Genomic DNA, 17,442 nt, shown 5'->3' on the forward strand with positions numbered 1-17,442 from the left:
CACACTCCCTTCATTCTTCTGTCATACCCCTAGGAGGCAGACTCCAACATTTTACCCATCATTGGGCTTTGATTTCTGTAGACTGCTGGATCCTCAATACAGTCCCAGGCTTCCAAGTAGACTTTGTGTCCTGTCCAATACAATCACATCTCCTTCATCTACTTACAATTTTTGACTGAAGATCGACTATTAATAGACCTAGAAATCAAGGAATTATTTTTTAAACAAGCAATAATTCAAGTTCCCTCCCATTCTTCCTGGTTTCAGAGCAACCTGTTTCTGATCAAGTTTCTGATTCTCAAAAAATATATAATTTCCCTTCAGAACATTGCTCGTATAGTTGGCCTCCTATTGGCCTCCAAACAAGCTATATTTTCAGCCCCTTTACACTACAGGAACGATCTGGGTTATTCAGATGCGATTCCCCTCTCGTCAGATGCCAGAGAAGAACGTCTCTGGTGGCTCCAACACGTTCAAGAGTGGAACGGGAAGACTATCTTCAACTCCGTTCCAGACCTTGTCATAGAGTCGGACGCCAGTCTTTCTGGCTGGGGCGCCAAATACGGATCCAATATCACAGAAGGCAAATGGTCTCATTCAGAAGATTCTTTATAGATCAACTGCTTAGAACTTCTAGCCGAGTTCTTTGCTTTCAAGAGCTTCGCAGCCAACAGGTCTCATTGTTGTATACTCCTCCCGATGGACAAAATTTCTGCCGTCCAATACATCAACCGCCTGGGTGGCACGAGATCAGAAATGCTGGCCAGTATGGCAAAATAATTTTGGCACTTTTGTCTGATCAGGAATGTTGTCCTCAAGGCGGAGTATCTTCCAGGTTTATCCAATTCCATAGCGGATTGGAATTCACGGTATCTCATAGATGCGAGCGCTTGGCAATTGAATCCGTCCATTTTCCATCTCCTCAATACTCTTTAGGGGCCTCTTCACCTAGATCTACTTGCTTCTCGCCTCAACTGACAAGTACCCAGGTTCTTCAGTTTGCATCCCGACCTCTAAACTTCAGGAGTTGATTCTTTTCTCCAGATTTGGCCTCGAGACGAAAACTATGCTTTTCCTCCTTTTTGCTCTGATTCCCAGAGTTCTCCTGCAGGTTTCTATTCAGAAGTCAACCATTGTTCTCATTACCCTATGGTGGCCGACCCAGTCGTGGTTTCCCCAAATTCTGGGGATGCTTATAGAATTCCAGAGAATCCTCCCTTATTCTCCAAATCTTCTGTTGAACCCTTTCGGCGAACACCACCTGCTAATACTATCCCACCAACTGCTTCTAGTAGCCTGGCTCACTTCCGGCCTTCCTAAAGTGTCCCAAACCTTTCTCATTCAACTAAAGATCTCCTTTCTGAAGCCTGGGCTCCGGGTACCAGAAAGGCTTATGGATTAGCCTGGAAAATATGGGCTGATTGGTGCAGTCAACGAGACTTGGATCCCATACATGCCTCTCTCACCTACATCTTACATTTTCTTTCTGCCTCTTTTGAGGCTGGTAAAGCATAACTCACCATAAACCTTTACCGTTCGGCTATATCTGCATCTCATTTTCCCATTTAATCCTCACATATAGGGAAACACCCCCTTGTCTGTAGATTACTTAAGGGTATCCGTTTCAAATGTCCCCCCTTGCCAAAATACCAATCGACTTGGGATGTTAACGTTGTCTTGGACCTTATATCATCTTGGGGAGATAATGACTCTTTATCTCTAGACTAACTGTCTTATTATGTCGTATATCCATTAAAAGAGTCTCAGATGTAAAAACCCTAGATATCTCCAACAGATCCTATTCCCCTAACTGCATACATTTTACTATAACTAGACTAAATAAGACCAACATTCATTCCATCTTCTACCCAGCCTTTCCACACAACGACCACCTATGTGTGGTCAAATGTCTACAATCTTATGAGTATAAGACTGCTTCACTTCGACATCCCTTCAAACCTCAACTACTGATCTCTTACTGAAAACCACACTTACCGGTATCCTCTCCCACTCTAGCCTGATGGGTTAAACAAGTCATGTCCCTTGCTAACATCGACATTTCGGCTTTTGGGGCCCATTCTCTTAGGGGAGCCGTTTCTACCAAACTTATTCATCATGTGGTTCCCTGGCTGATCATCTTAAAGCCGCTAACTGGTCCGCCGAACCTTATATTTTCATCCTATTTCTCATGTTTCTACAACCTTGCTAGAATAGTTTCATAGTCATTGTTGTTCTAATTGATTATTTATTATTATGCTATTTTCGATTTGTAATAGACATTATAATCTTATATATATGATATATAGCAAGCTTTGAACTCGCATAATGGGAGCCTCGTGTACTGTAATAAAATTGGAGATTTTCCTAGCTATTGTGCTGGAAAATATAGATTTTATTAAGGACACGAGGCAAGCATTATCCCACCCTATTTAACCCATCCCTATGCTTTTATCTCATAATTTTCAGCTTACCAATAATAAAAAAGAATCTTCAGGCTTCTGGGAAATATCCATAGTCTACCTGATCTCCGAATAAAGACATTCCACGAGAATCTTCTGACTTCCTTCCATAGACTCTCCATACCCGGACTTCTACTGTCATCCGATGCAGATAAATTCCTGTTCCTGTGATCTTCATTATCTAACTGTTTATGCATGTTATACTACTAAAGAAAGAGGGCAGAGTTTATCCTCATATTCCTTATATGTTCTCTGATAGATCCTCATTGGTTACCATATGTTCAAGCGTGCTAGGTTGTACCTAAACAAGTTTTTTCTTTATGTATTGATATTAAACTCTTTAGCTGCGGATTCAATAAAAGAAAGTTGCGCATAAAAAAAAAAAAAAACACACATCTTACCTAGGGTTGTCACAATACCAAAATTTTGACTGTTTTTTTTTTTTTTTTTAACTTTTTATTTAATACCTATTTACCTCCTTAGGGGCTAGAACTTGGGATCTTTCATCCCTTGTCCTATTCACCCTGATAGAATAGGACCTCACACTGTCCCTGCTGCTCTGTGCTTTGTGCACACAGCAGCAGGGAGCCAGCCGACTATGGCAGCCAGGACTTCAGTAGAGCTCTGCGATCTGCCGCTATTAACCCCTCAGGTGCCGCACCTGAGGGGTTAATAGCGGCGGACCGCAGCGCGCAGTCATAGAGGCTGGGTGCCGGGTATGGGATATGCTGCAGCCTGCGTTTGTAACAAGTATAAACGATATTTATTGGTGGCGCAGTGGCCATAGCCCCTCCCCGCCTCCTCCTCTGTGTTGTTGAGAACATGGCACGCGCTGAGAGCAGCGCGTGCCATGTCAGTTTGTGAAAGCGGCAGAGCAGCGGCGGGTCTAGAAGCAAATAGTCTTGTCGCCATTTAGCAATTCTAGGTCGCATTTGCGACCATTTTGGTCACCATCTGGAGGCCTGTCATTCCCCACCCCCTATTGTGGTGTTCTATTTAAAGGGAGTCTGTCACCTCCATATGGCCATATACAATGCTTACATGGCTCTGTAGCACACCTATACATAAATTCATATGCAAATGAGCACTCTCAAGTGTCCAGGGGAGGAATTCAGTGTGTAAGTGCCCAGGCTGCTCTGCCTTCTTTTCACTTTACTCCTCCCCAGCCTCTGCCTTTGCCTGCCCTCCAAGTGTCTTGCCTCATCAATAGGTCCGGACTTGGAGGGCGGGCAAAGGAAGAGGCTGGGGAGGAGTAAAGTGAAAAGAAGGCAGAGCAGCCTGGGCACCCACACACTGAACACCACCCCTGGGCACTTGCGAGTGCTCATTTGCATATAATTTAAACTTTGTTTTTCCTGCTGGTGCAAGTTTAAAGACAAAGGTATTGTTACAATGCTGTATAGGTGTGCTACAGAGCCATGTAAGCACTGGATATGGCCTAATGGAGGTGACAGACTCCCTTTAGGGTGATTTCACATCACCGTGTTTTTCGGTCCGCTAATTGTGTGCATTCTGCATCACAGTGCAGACCTGTTGAGTTCAATGGGTCGGTGGTTTGCATGTTGCAGTGAAGTATAGGACATGTCTGAAGTTTTACTGCACAGATGCATAAGCACTAGATATGGGCCAAAATCTTTAGAATGGAAGATGCAATGGAACATACCATATTTTTGGAATCCCTCTTTCTTAAGGCCTCTTTCACAAGGGCGTTGCAGGAAAATGTGCGGGTGCATTGCGGGAACATGCGCGATTTTTCTGCGCGAGTGCAAAACATTGTAATGCGTTTTGCACGCGCGTGAGAAAAATCGCGCATGTTTGGTACCCGAACTTCTTCACAGAAGTTCGGGCTTGGGATCGGTGTTCTGTAGATTGTATTATTTACCCTTATAACATGGTTATAAGGGAAAATAATAGCATTCTGAATACAGAATGCATAGTAAAATAGCGCTGGAGGGGTTTAAAATAATAATAATTTAACTCACCTTAGTCCACTTGATCGCGAAGCCGGCATCTCCTTCTGTCTTCATCTTAACTGTGTGGAGGAACAGGACCTTTGGTGACGTCACTCCGGTTATCACATGATCCATCACATGATCTTTTACCATGGTGATGGATCATGTGATGACCGGAGTGCCGTCACCACAGGTCCTGTTCCTGCACACACCACAGAAGACAGACAGAAGAGATGCCGGGCTGCGCGATCAAGTGGATTAAGGTGAGTTAAAAAAAAAATATTTTATTTTATTTTATTTTTTTTAACCCCTCCAGCACTATTGTACTATGCATTCTGTAGTCAGAATGCTATTATTTTCCCTGTTTATAAGGGAAAATAATAATGATCGGTTCTCCATCCCGATCGTCTCCTAGCAACCGTGTGTGAAAACCGCACCCCATCCGCACTTGCTTGCGGATGCTTGCGATTTTCACGCAAACCCATTCATTTCTATGGGGCCTGCGTTATGTGAAAAACGCACAAAATAGAGCATGCTGCGATTTTCACGCAACGCATAAGTGATGCGTGAAAATCACCACTCATGTGAACAGCCCCATAGAAATGAATGGGTCGGAATTCATTGCGGGTGCAATGCGTTCAACTCACGCATCGCATCCGCGCGGAATACTCGTCCGTGTGAAAGGGGGCTTACTGTTTAAAATTGGTGACATACAGAGAAATCCTAGGCATGTGGCCTTTCCCTCACTCCTGTTTTACAGCTGTGACACATGGATAGCTCCGCCTTACTGTACCTCTCATATATACTTTGGTTCTGATTGTGCACAGTGTTAGTTTGGTCAAGTGTGTACGTGACCTAAACTACATGTGCCTGGTTTTATTGCTCCTGATGATGACCGCATCCATTTTATATGGTTTGTCAGCTGTATGTGTGTGCTGTGTTGAGGTATATCTCACAGTTGTGATACTATAATGTGTAGCTAGAAAGTCAATATAAGGAATAGGAAAGGGGGCAAATTCACTTTACCAATTGAAAAGTAAACATAAGTATGGACGTGGTATACAGCTTGTTATATCTGTATTCATCTGTATATTTATGTCCGTATGGCCACATTTGATATTTTATTCTATTGATGTTTTCTCTCACTACAAATATGGATCACTCATGGCCGTGAATACAGATTTCCTAATTACAATAAGATTACTAATCATTATGAGGCTGCACTGACTTCTGTTACAGAATATATGATACCGACTATGCTATAAGAGATAGATTTATTCTTCGTTCAACACCTAATTACACATCAAGACCATGTGAAGAGCTCTGCAATTGTGAACTGATGTGGTCCTATTTTCTGCTTAGGCCATCAGCTCACTGAAGAAGTACCCTCTGCCACTTCAGAACGGGAAGGAGGCAAAAATCCTGCAAAATTTTGGAGACGGAATTTGTAAGATGTTGGATCAACAGCTGGAAAAATATTATGCAGAACATGGTACTTTTTTATTTATTTTTTACATTTTTTAGGTAGCAGTCATTTTGTTAGTTTTTTTGCATCATCCTGTACATTGCTTCAGCCTGGTTATTAAATACTGTGGGAAGTGAAAGTTTTATACTAGTTAGAAGTAAATTTACTGGAAAGTGGCCTTACTGCTGCATGCTCTGGGCATTGGTAGACACGTTGATGCTTGGTCTTGGATTACAAATCTGTTTGCCTAGATTGATAAAACCATAATATGTCTGTAACAATGTATTCAAGATGTAACAATGTGTGTCTTTATGAGCACTGCTACCATCTTTCGGTAGCTCTTACACCATAGTAGAATTTATATAGACATATAAAGCAGTTTGGAGGTTCAGTCATTGGGAGTATCTTCATATTGTGTTTGAATTAATGAGCAGTCATTTTTTTCTTCTCCTATGTTCACAGGACCCAATGCTTCAATTCATTCTGTCCATATCAGCAATGATAAAAACAGAAACCCACAAAGAGCCACTTCTCCACCTCCTGCCTCATCTGCCCTGGAAGGAGACATGCCCAAAAATCCACATGAGGGACCATCCCCTACAGTAAGTGTTTTTTTATGCGTTTTCATCTTTTTCCCTATCTTTCTTGAGCAATAACTTTTTTATATTTCCATTCACATAACTGTATGAGGGCTTATTTTTTGTAGGATGAGTTGCACTTTCAAATGCCACCATTAATTATAGCATACAATGTAGTGGGAAGCGGTAAAACAAAAAAATTTAAATGAGGTGGAATTGGAAAAAAGTGCAATTCCTTTATCGTTTTGCAGGTTTTGTTCCCACGGTGTTCCGTTTGTAGCAAAACTGACCCATGCCCTTCATTCTCTGGGTCAGTACAATTGCAACGATACCTCATATGTATAGGTTTTTAATGTCTGAATAGTGTAAAAATAAATTGAATCTTTGAAGAAAAAAAATATCACCATATACTGACCCCTCCTCCCCCCATAACAGCTTCTGCTGAGCTGTGTGGGTGGCTTATTCTTTGAGGGACAATCTGTAGTATGTATTGATACCCTTTTAGAGTGTGTGTGACTTTGTGATCACATTTTATTACATTTTTTGGGGTAAGAGAAGCAATAAGAAAATGGCAATTTGGCCATTTTGAACCTTATTTTTCCATTACGCTATTTGCCGTTTTGGAAAAATATTAACCGGTGTTTTCGGACGTTGTGATACCCATGATATTTATATTTTTAGTTATTTAGATATTTTTTTATTTATTATAAGTAAAGGGGTGATTTTAACTTTTTTATATATATATATATATATATATATATATATATATATAAATATGTGTGTGTGTGTGTGTGTGTGTGTATGTATATGTGTGTATATATATATATATTTTTTTTTTTAACTGTCTTGTAATGATTTTGAAGCTCGTATTTGAGCCTGCAAAATCAATTTTTTTAATTTTGAACAATCATGTATTTTTTTTAATGAATTTATTACTGTCTATTGCTCATTTCTTATGTTGCCTGCTCCTGGTGGACAAAATAAGAATTGCTGCATGAATGCCCTTAGCCTTTTCTGCGAGGCTGAGCACATTCAAATCAAATACCGGCATCCACACTGACCAAACAGCCGTTTTTGACTACTTAGATGCCATGATCTCACTTGATCCCAGGATCTAAAGGTCTTAATTACCACAATCAGCAATAATGCCGGTCGCGGTAATTAGCCGCAGGTCAGCAGAGACCTGCCGGCCATGACGCCTGCTGCACATGCAACTGGGTACCATGTTTGCCTATCGCTCCAGCGCTGTATATGTACGGCGCTGGTAGCGAAAAGGTTAATATAGTTTTAGTACAAAACTGAGAATTTAGAGGACACAGTGCTTCATTATAGAACCAAATACATTTCAGTGCAGAGGGTTAAATCTGTGGCAAAGTCTCCATGTAAAATGAATTTTACTGAAGATTGTCATGCTTTTAACATATTGAAACTTTTCTGATCTGTGTAAATAATGGACAGGTCTTCAGCCTCTCTATTCACTGATGACATTCCAAGGTTTTGAATGTAGTAAACAATGAAAACAGGAAGAGCGAGATTTATTAAGTTGCCTGCCTAAAACTGGCCATACATATTAGTCTAAAGTTGATCAAAATGGACCTTTTCAACCAAAAAGATCTTTCATTAGGTGAAATTTAACAACAAATGATCATCTTAGCGGACCAATGACAGACTATCATTGTCTGAAAAAATAATTCAACCATGTTTGAAACTTTTCTCTGATAGGTAAAAGATCTTTAGTTCAAAGATAGTTCATGGCTAAAACCTTATCGTTCCAGATACGCTATACATATCATATATACTACAGCTTATTGAGATATGCTCAAAAGGGTAATATACATATTTCTACTTTATTTCCAGGCAGAATATAAGATTATAAAGAAACCAGAAATGTGAGTTAGCTTCTAAGCATGCAAACAACTTGCCTTCTCTATGTGAAAAGGCTATAGCTTAGTGGTAAGTCCACAGTTTTGTACATAGTGATCCCAGGTTTAAATCTTTATACTTTTTTTTTTTTCCTCAGATGATTTTTTCTTCCACATTTCGCCCATAATGTTTATGGGGGGTCATTTATCAAACTGGTATAAAGTAGAACTGGCTGGTTGCCCATAGCTGTCTAAAATGAAAGGTGGAATCTGATTGGCTGCCATGGGCATTTAAGCCTGTTCTACTTTACAGCAGTATGATAAATGACCCCCTATATCCTTACCATATAGAGAATACTTTTTTTTAGCTTAAAATGCTAATAAATATTGCTGGTTTCTTTGTAATCATATATTGTGACTGGGAATAAACCAGAAATATGTTTTAGGGTTCAAATATAAATGTACCGAGGTCTTTTATTCTTATTATATGAATATATATTATGTATTATAGTATAGCCTTTTATTACAGGTTAAATGAGAGAGAAATTTTTTTGAACACATCTCTCCTAGTAATTGAACTTAGGATCTTTACATACAAAACTTATCACTTTCCACTAAGCTGTAGCCTTTCTACATGGATAAGAATGGATGTTGTGTGCTAAGAAAGATAACAGATATTACTAGTGTCTATAATCCTTTATTATATCTGTGAATAAAGCAGTAATGTGTAGATTAGTTTTCTGAGCATATCTCAATGTGGTGAAGCTGTAGCACAGAGTGTGTATAATTTGTATATGCTAGGAAACAGCTCAAGAACATAGCTCTGCCCCTAGCATGCTGATTTTTAGCCCTGTGAATCAAGGGGAGCGGGCAGTGCGCAGCGCACAAGGGGTGTTACAAATCAGTGCTCAAAGGGTTCAGCCCCGCCTCCTGGTGCTTGAACATGCTCATTTGCATATGAATAAAATGCATATTTCTCTGCAGCTATTTAGCAAACAGACAAAAGAAAGGTATAATTTTAATCAGCATGATGAGCCCTATCAGACCTATTTAGGTCCCTCCACCAATCCATGGTGATGCCATGGCCTTACCAGTGACCAGATATTATGTAGCACTGTGCATATTACTTCTATAGTACCACAGTGCACAACAACTTAATAGCCAAACACTGACAAATATAACAGTTCAACACAAAATGTCTTTCCATTATGCCTTATAACGCCATTATTACCAACATTGCCAAATAAACACCACAATAAATTGCAAATACCTCCACCCCGGAAGAAACAGGTACCACCTTGCAGCACAGATATTGTCCCGCTAGTGACAAATAGCACAAATACCTCCCAGAAGCTGACCTTCTTTGCTGGCCAATGCCAGCTGTCACATTCTCTCCTCCTCCAGTTGTCATTATTTAATATATTGAGGAAAGGGCTGAGGAAGAGAGAAGCAGGCCATAGTACCAAGTCGGCCCTACCTGGTCTTTCTAACAGAACCAGTCATGCAGGAGAATACAGCACTACATATGTATTACATTCAGTGACATCTCCTCTAATTGTAGATGTTCTCTTCACCGTCTCTATCTGGCGCAGAATGCCATGACATCTTATCTCTGCAGAATTTGCCGCACAGAAATCTTTTTCATCATCCTCCCCACTTTCTGAACACAATCTCCGCTTCCTGGTGCTCCGAAAGTGTCACATATAAACTATGTTACTAAGGCTGAAAAAAGACATCAGTCCATCTAGTTCAGCCTGTTATCCTGCTATTTCCTCCAACACTGTGCAAATTGTGCTCTCTATTTCCCCCACATGCCATACTGCAGAGGCAGATAGCCCCCTCGAAAATTCAAATATTACATAGTTGGTGCCCTTTTCAATAATTGTACCCAGCAAATAGTGCTCTAACAGTAATGGTTCCACAAACTGTGTCCTTCATCAATAATTTTGCCAAGCAGAGTAGATTCGACAGTTATACTGCTCCCTTATAGTGCCCCTAGTAGTAATAATGCCACCATTAATAATCATACCCCTATTTCGTGCCCCTGGTAGTAATAATGCCCCCATTAATAATCATACCCCTATTTCGTGCCTCAGTAATAATAATGCTCCCTTTAGTGCCCTCAGTAATAATACTCAATTTAGTGCTTTCAATAATGATGTCCCCTATAGTGCCCCAATAATATTACCCTCTTAGTGCTTTCCGTAATAATAACCCCCCTATAGTGTTCCCAGTAGTATGTTTCTCAAAAGTGGCCCATTAGAAACTTGCAATGAATAATATGTATGTAATATTTCACATGTAAATCATACCATTCATGTCAAAAACCTGGAATTTATTTGTGATATTTCAATAAAAATCACTTTAACAAGAAACTGGGAATGAAAAAAGAAAATCAAATACTCAGCATTGCAGGCCACAGACCTCTTCCAACCTGTTGGTTTAGCTTCCTGCATCCCAACACAAGCCGTTGCACGGACACCATTGTGCCACCTGTACCATTGATATGCCTTTAGGCTTATTTACCTGTGGCCTATGAGGGTGACCAGCAGGGTAGTAAACTATCAGCTCCCGTGTGCTGCCACAGTATTCAACTGTATTGACATCCTGAGGACGTCAAGACATTATCACCTTGTTCCTCCATTGTAGAGTGAGGAGTTATTATGGAGTGGCAGTCGAGCACTGCTGCTTCATTCAACTGTGTCAGTCAAGTATACCGCTGAGTTGTATGGGCGCAGTATACATACTCAACTGATGCTCTATACAGACTCCTCCTCCTGTGAACTGGCGGTCAGTGGTGACCGGGGTCATACCAGGCCAGGTGTTCTCCAGTGTTATCATCAGCGTTGTCATTGATTTAGCAATCATAAAAATCAACAAATCTTCAATGCTTTATTTTATGAACTGCATATAGATTTTGAACATGCTGGGGACCTAGCATATGACTGGGTCACTTGTCCATATCCATGCATTGGGTCTTATTGAATACATATTGCTACTTCTTCACTGATCTTATTTCAGGTCTCAAGGATACAATTCATACAAAATGTATTCTTTTTCTTATTCTCCAGTACTGAAATGTTACTTATTTGACTATGCACCTCAGCAGCAGCGAGCAGGAAGAGGGCAAACTGCATGTGCCTTCCCTTCATACACCTGATCAGCAGGGGTGCTGGGTGTCAGACCCCCACCGATCTGATATTGATGATCTATCCTGAGGATAGGTCATCAATATTAAAAGCCCAGAGAGCCCCTTTAAACTATACTTGGAGTTTTCATTTCCTTTCAGTACAGCATAGGATCTTTCTCCCCATGTGCTGAACAGATTCGGCCTGTACTCCTGCCTGCCGCACCACTCTCTCTCTGATCAGGATGCCGGATCATAAGGAAGCAGTCAGGGGGTCTGGCCATGCTGAATCTCCCTGTCTGCAAATTATAAGATGTAGCCCCTTTTTATCAAGATTTTTTTTCTTGGTAAAAAGTTTGTCTTATAAAGTGTAAAATACTGTATATACTTGTGTAAAAAGGTCACAGGTTGTGGGAACAAAATGGCTGCTCACCCTTTGTTGTTGTGATGAGCCCCTACAACTATATATGGCATTGAATATTAAAATCACAGGAGGGCTCGCAGCTTTGTCAAGGCAATCCAGGCCAGGGCGGATGATGCAGAGTAGTAGGAAGAATATGAGCCTAGACCAGCTCTTTCCCAAATTCTGATTCATTTATTAGATTGTATCAGATTAACAAAAGCAAATAAGGCTACTTTCACATTAGCGTTTTTTTGCGGATCAGTCCTGGATCTGCAAAAACTTTTACCATAATACAATTGCATGCATCCATCATGAACGGATCCGGTTGTATTATGTCTTCTATAGCCATGAGGGATCCGTCATGAACACCATTAAAAGTCAATGGGGGATGGATCAGTTTTCTATTGTGTCAGTGTGCCTGGACGGATCCATCTTGCTCAGCACCACATTGCGGACAAAAAAAAAAAAAATGCCGCTTGCAGCATTATTCTGTCTGCGATGGGAGCACAACCAGTCGCAACAGAATGCATTTTGGTGAATTCCTGTTCAGTTCAGTTTTGTCCCCATTGACAATGAATGGGGACAAAACTGAAGCTTTTTCTTCCGCTATTGAAATCCTATGATGGATCTCAATAGCGGAATTGAAAACGCGAATGTGAAAGTAGCCTAAAACATCTAAATGGAGTGTTTTGGGGTCTGGGCCTCATGATTCTAGACCCTGAAACACATTATTTAGACTTTTTATTTGCTTTTTGTCAATCTACTACAAGCTAATAAAGGAAGCAGAATTCAGGAAAGAGCTGGTCTAGGCTCATATTCTTTCTACTCCTCTGCATCTTAATGGGTGAGGCTTAAAAAAGCTTGAGATATTATCTGGTAATTACCAAAATGTTCCTTCATACTGTACCATTATTCTGAAAGGTGTAGCAGTGCTGTGTTGTAGGATGTGAGTTCTCAGTAAATGAATTGTTTAATTTGTTTGTGTTGTGCCAGAAAAAGAAAAAGACAGCTGGAAAAAAGCAACGGGAGTATGTTCCACAGAAGAGATCAGGGGGCTACGCTGTGCTGCTTACCCTGTACAAGGAAAGCAAAGTAAGCAATGTGTTCATAAGTGGCTACAATTCGCTGTCCCCTTAATCATGGATACACAGATTACACAACCTGTCACACCACAGGGGCTTAACCACCAGTTGCTCTTGTGCTCATTATTGTCAGCTATGTTTTAAGAGTAGATGTAATTTCTTCAAAATTGTGGATGGTGTTCTCTATTACCATAGGAGCCAATCATACCCCAGCTGTTATCCTTCTAGTGAGAGTATTGACCTAAAAAATTGCAGAGGGCATAGGTGTCAATTTGCACTATCATTTGGAACACAGAGAAGGTATCGCCTCTCTTGGTATGTCTGTTTTGGTAAATACTTGAGTTCTTCATGAAATTTCATCTAAAAAAACATATTCTTCTGTGTTGTTGTGTTCCTCTGATAATTCCTCCTAGAATTTTATGAATAAATTCACAACTGGGTGTAGCCAGTTTGCAGTGTGTCTTTACACAATCTGACACTGTCCAATCAGTGCTGGAAAACCAGATAAAACAAAACTCAGCCTTAATAATGAGCAACACAAGAATAGAGTGAATGTACAGATGATAACGAAGATTGTTTGAAGGGTTATCCCATCTGATACACTAGTGGCATATTGGTAGGATATGCCACCAATGTCTGATAAATGCAGGGACTTGCTCCTATCTCCAGGACAGGACCTCTGAAGTGAAGGAGAGCAAAACCACACATGTCAGGCATACTCTCCGAGTTTGGCTATTTTTGAAATTCCCAAAGTGGTGAATGGAGAGTTACCACTGCTTGTACAGTGCGCTAGCCTTCATTTTGGGGGCCCATTCTAGAGAGTGAAGTGGGTCCCAGAGATGGGACTATTGCCTTTCTGACATAGGTGGCAAATCCTAGCAATATGTCACCAATATCTGAGATGGTAATATCTTTTTATAGTCCCCACCGTTTGGAACTACAGTGATCCATATGCACTTTTGGATGGCAGTCAAAATAGTATTAGAATGATGTGTTGTATTTTGGAACAAGGGTCAGCAGCTGTCTAGAGAAAAGCAACTTCCAGTCCTAAACTACAAAGCTAACAGACCTAAACCATAGTAGGAAAAAAGAAAGGTATCGATTGTCAGTGGAGGCCCTCGATCCAATGTAATAGACAAGTGAGTATGATTGGTGAAATCCAATTACTTTCTCCACTTAAAAGGGAAAGACAGTCTTCCTACACTTCTAAGGCCAGGATCACTTCTAAGATTTGGCCGATCGCATAGATGTCACTTGGACCCCCTTGAGACTAATCTCAACCCATTTATGGAAAAACTATTGTATCTGTTATAGGGCAATATTAATATCAATGACTAATATTAATGATTATTATGAAAATTGGAGGCTGCTTCTGACTCGGCACCCTTATTTCCATAGCCAGACCCTTATTTCTGATATTTAAGGACTCTATACTGACAGGGAGTGTTCCACAGGATTGGCGCATAGCAAATGTGGGCCAATATTCAAAAAAGGTGCAAAAGCCAGAGCCAGTACAGTACAGAGCCCGAAAACTATAGGCCGGTAAGTTTAACATCTGTTGTGGGTGGTTTGAAGGTTTTCCAAGAGATGCTATCTTAGAGTACCTCAAGGAAAATAAGTGTATACCGCAGTCTCAGCGTGGCTTCATGAGGGATCATTCATGTCAAACTAATTTAGTTTCTATGAGGAGGCAAGTTCTAGACTTGACCACAGCAAATCAATGAATGTCATATATTTTAAAGGGGTTCTCCGGGAATTAAAAAAATTAAAATACTTAAATATTATTTTATGATAAATATATTCACAAGTACCTTTCATTACTTAGAATGGCTTTTTTTGTCTAGGGAGCAATCATTAGTAGAAATAAAATGGCCGCTGTCCTATCAGTACACACACAACCTGTCCTAATCACACAGAAGGACAAGTTACTTCAACACAATGCGCCATAGTGCTGCCTCATCATTCTCCCTGAATACAGGTAAATCTCTGTGGGAATGGAGATGAGGATACACGAGAGGATGGTGGGGATATAACTAATGAGCAGCAGCTCTTGTATGCAGCCTCCATTACCACAGTCTGTCCTGTCCATCTTCTTTGTACTTCTTATCTCCTCTTAAATTAAATTCCCCAGAGATTCAGCAAAAGTTCTTACCATCTGTATTCAGGATCATAATCCCTGACATGTAGGAGAGGAGGATAAAGCAGCTCTTTACCGCAGTGTTGTAAAGTGACTTGTCCTCATGTGTGATCAGGACAGGTTTTGTGTGAACTAATGGGACAGCAGCCATTTTGTTTCCCCCGATGATTGCTCCCCAGACAAAACAAGCGATTATAAATAATGAAAAGTATTTGAGAATATATTTATAATAAAGTAATATTTAAGTATTTTCATTGTCTTAATTCCAGGAGAACCCCTTTAACTTTTCCAAAGCATTTGATGACCACATAAAAGGTTAATATATAAAATGAGAATGCTTGTACTGGGAGACAATGTCTTTATGTGGCTAAGTAACTTGCTCAGTGATAGAAAACAGAGGGTGGTTATTAATGGTACACACTCAGATTGGGTTACTGTTACTAGTGGGGTACCACAGGGGTCAGTATTAGGCCATATTCTCTTCAATATATTTATTAATGATCTTGTAGAAGGCTTGCACAGTAAAATATTAATTTTTGCAGATGACATTAAACTGTGTAAAGTAATTAACACAGAAGAGGACAGTATACTGCTACAGATAGATCTGGATAGATTGGAGGCTTGGGCAGATAAGTGGCAGATGAGGTTTAACACTGACAAATGTAAGGTTATGCACATAGAAAAGAATAATGCAAGGTACCAGTACTGTCACAATGTAGGTGGAGGGGAGGAACACCAGAATGACAACAGAAGGAAAATGACCCGAAACTAGACTAAGGAAAGGAAATGGTCACCACCTAGGAAAACCCTAAACCTAGCCCTGACTTCTGTCAGTATGAATAGACCCTGAAGGTGGGAATATTCATACAACGGATACCTAGGCCCTAGATACCCTGAAATCCCTAGGCGTAGTGACAGGGTCTGAGACCAATGGTTCCTTCCCAGATGAACGAACCAGCGTCTCCCTGAGGCCTAGGAAACAATGAGCAAAAGGGGAAAACAAAATACAAAAGGGGAGAACACTTATCTTCAATAGAAAATGGATGAGCAGAAACTGAGAAGAGGTCAACACACCTGCTCTTCCAACTCCAGGCAGAGAATATGAACCGCATGGTAAGAAGTGTGAGTCCAGACTAAATAGAGTAATAGTAATGACCACAAGCTACACCTGAAACGAAAGGTTTGGTCATGCCAACAACGACACTGCAAAGTGAAACCGAGAGGCTGTCAGATAACCTCATATGATGCAAGTCTCTCAGATCTTCTAACCTCTGTCACGGGAGGGATCGTGACAAGTACATACTAAATGGTAAAATACTGGGTAACACTGACATGGAAAATGACCTAGGAATTTTAGTGAACAGCAAACTAAGCTGTAGAAACCAGTGTCAGGCAGCTGCTGCCAAGGCCAGTAAGAAAATGGGTTGCATCAAAAAGGGCATAGATGCCCATGATTAGAACATAGTCCTACCAATTTACAAATCACTAGTCAGACCACACATGGAGCACTGTGTACACTTCTGGGCTCCTGTGAACAAGGCAGATATAGCAGAGCTGGAGAGGGTTCAGAGGAGGGTAACTAAACTGGAAAATAAAATAACTAGAATGGGTGGACTACAGTACCATGAAAGATTATCAAAATTAGGGTTATTCACTTTGGAAATAAGACGACTGAAGGGAGATCTAATAACAATGTATAAATATATCGCAGGTCAGTACAGAGATCTCTCCCATCATCTATTTATCACCAGGACTGTGACGAGGGGACACCCCCTGCGTCTGGAGGAAAGAAGGTTTGTATACAAACATAGAAAAGGATTCTTTACGGTAAGAGCAGTGAGACTATGGTACTCTCTGCCTGAGGAGGTGGTGATGGTGAATTTCAAGTTGAGTTCAAGAGTGTCCTGGATGTATTTCTGGAGTGTAATTATATTGCAGACTATAGCTACTAGAGAGGGGTTGTTGATCCAGGGAGTTATTCTGATTGCGTGATTGTAGTCGGGAAGGAATTTTTTTTCCCCCTAAAGCACTGAAAATTCGCTTATACCTCAAAGAGAATTTTTTGCCTTCCTCTGGATTAACTTGCAGGATAACAGGCTGAACTAGATGGACAGATGTCTTTTTTCGGCCTTATAAACTATGTTACTATGTTATTAACGTTCTGTTCCTTTACATATCCTGACGTGCTTGCGTACCTGGACTACAATTGCAACTAAGACTCTGTACACTTTATTCTAATAAAAATATATTCATTGAAACACTACAAAGTCTACAGATACTTGTTGTACTATATATATCCACACGAATAAGCTGATGGCTATATTTATACATATATACACACAGTCGCTACAACACTATAACTATGCAAAACCCACAG

The 17,442-nt window shown here is 40.5% G+C and overlaps 1 protein-coding gene across 6 annotated transcripts in view; it reads left to right on the top strand.

The window, feature by feature from the left end:
• Positions 1-17,442, top strand: part of MUS81 (MUS81 structure-specific endonuclease subunit) — a 391,902-nt gene that overhangs the window by 227,823 nt on the left and 146,637 nt on the right. For all 6 annotated transcript variants that reach the window (XM_044271087.1, XM_044271085.1, XM_044271088.1 and 3 more), the window contains 3 exons: positions 5,774-5,903; positions 6,339-6,478; positions 12,840-12,938. In XM_044271087.1, the coding sequence (XP_044127022.1) occupies positions 5,774-5,903; positions 6,339-6,478; positions 12,840-12,938 (369 nt within the window). The remainder of the gene's footprint in view (positions 1-5,773; positions 5,904-6,338; positions 6,479-12,839; positions 12,939-17,442) is intronic.

Source organism: Bufo gargarizans, chromosome 10 (genome assembly GCF_014858855.1).
Source record: "Bufo gargarizans isolate SCDJY-AF-19 chromosome 10, ASM1485885v1, whole genome shotgun sequence".
Classification (NCBI taxonomy): Eukaryota; Metazoa; Chordata; class Amphibia; order Anura; family Bufonidae; genus Bufo; species Bufo gargarizans.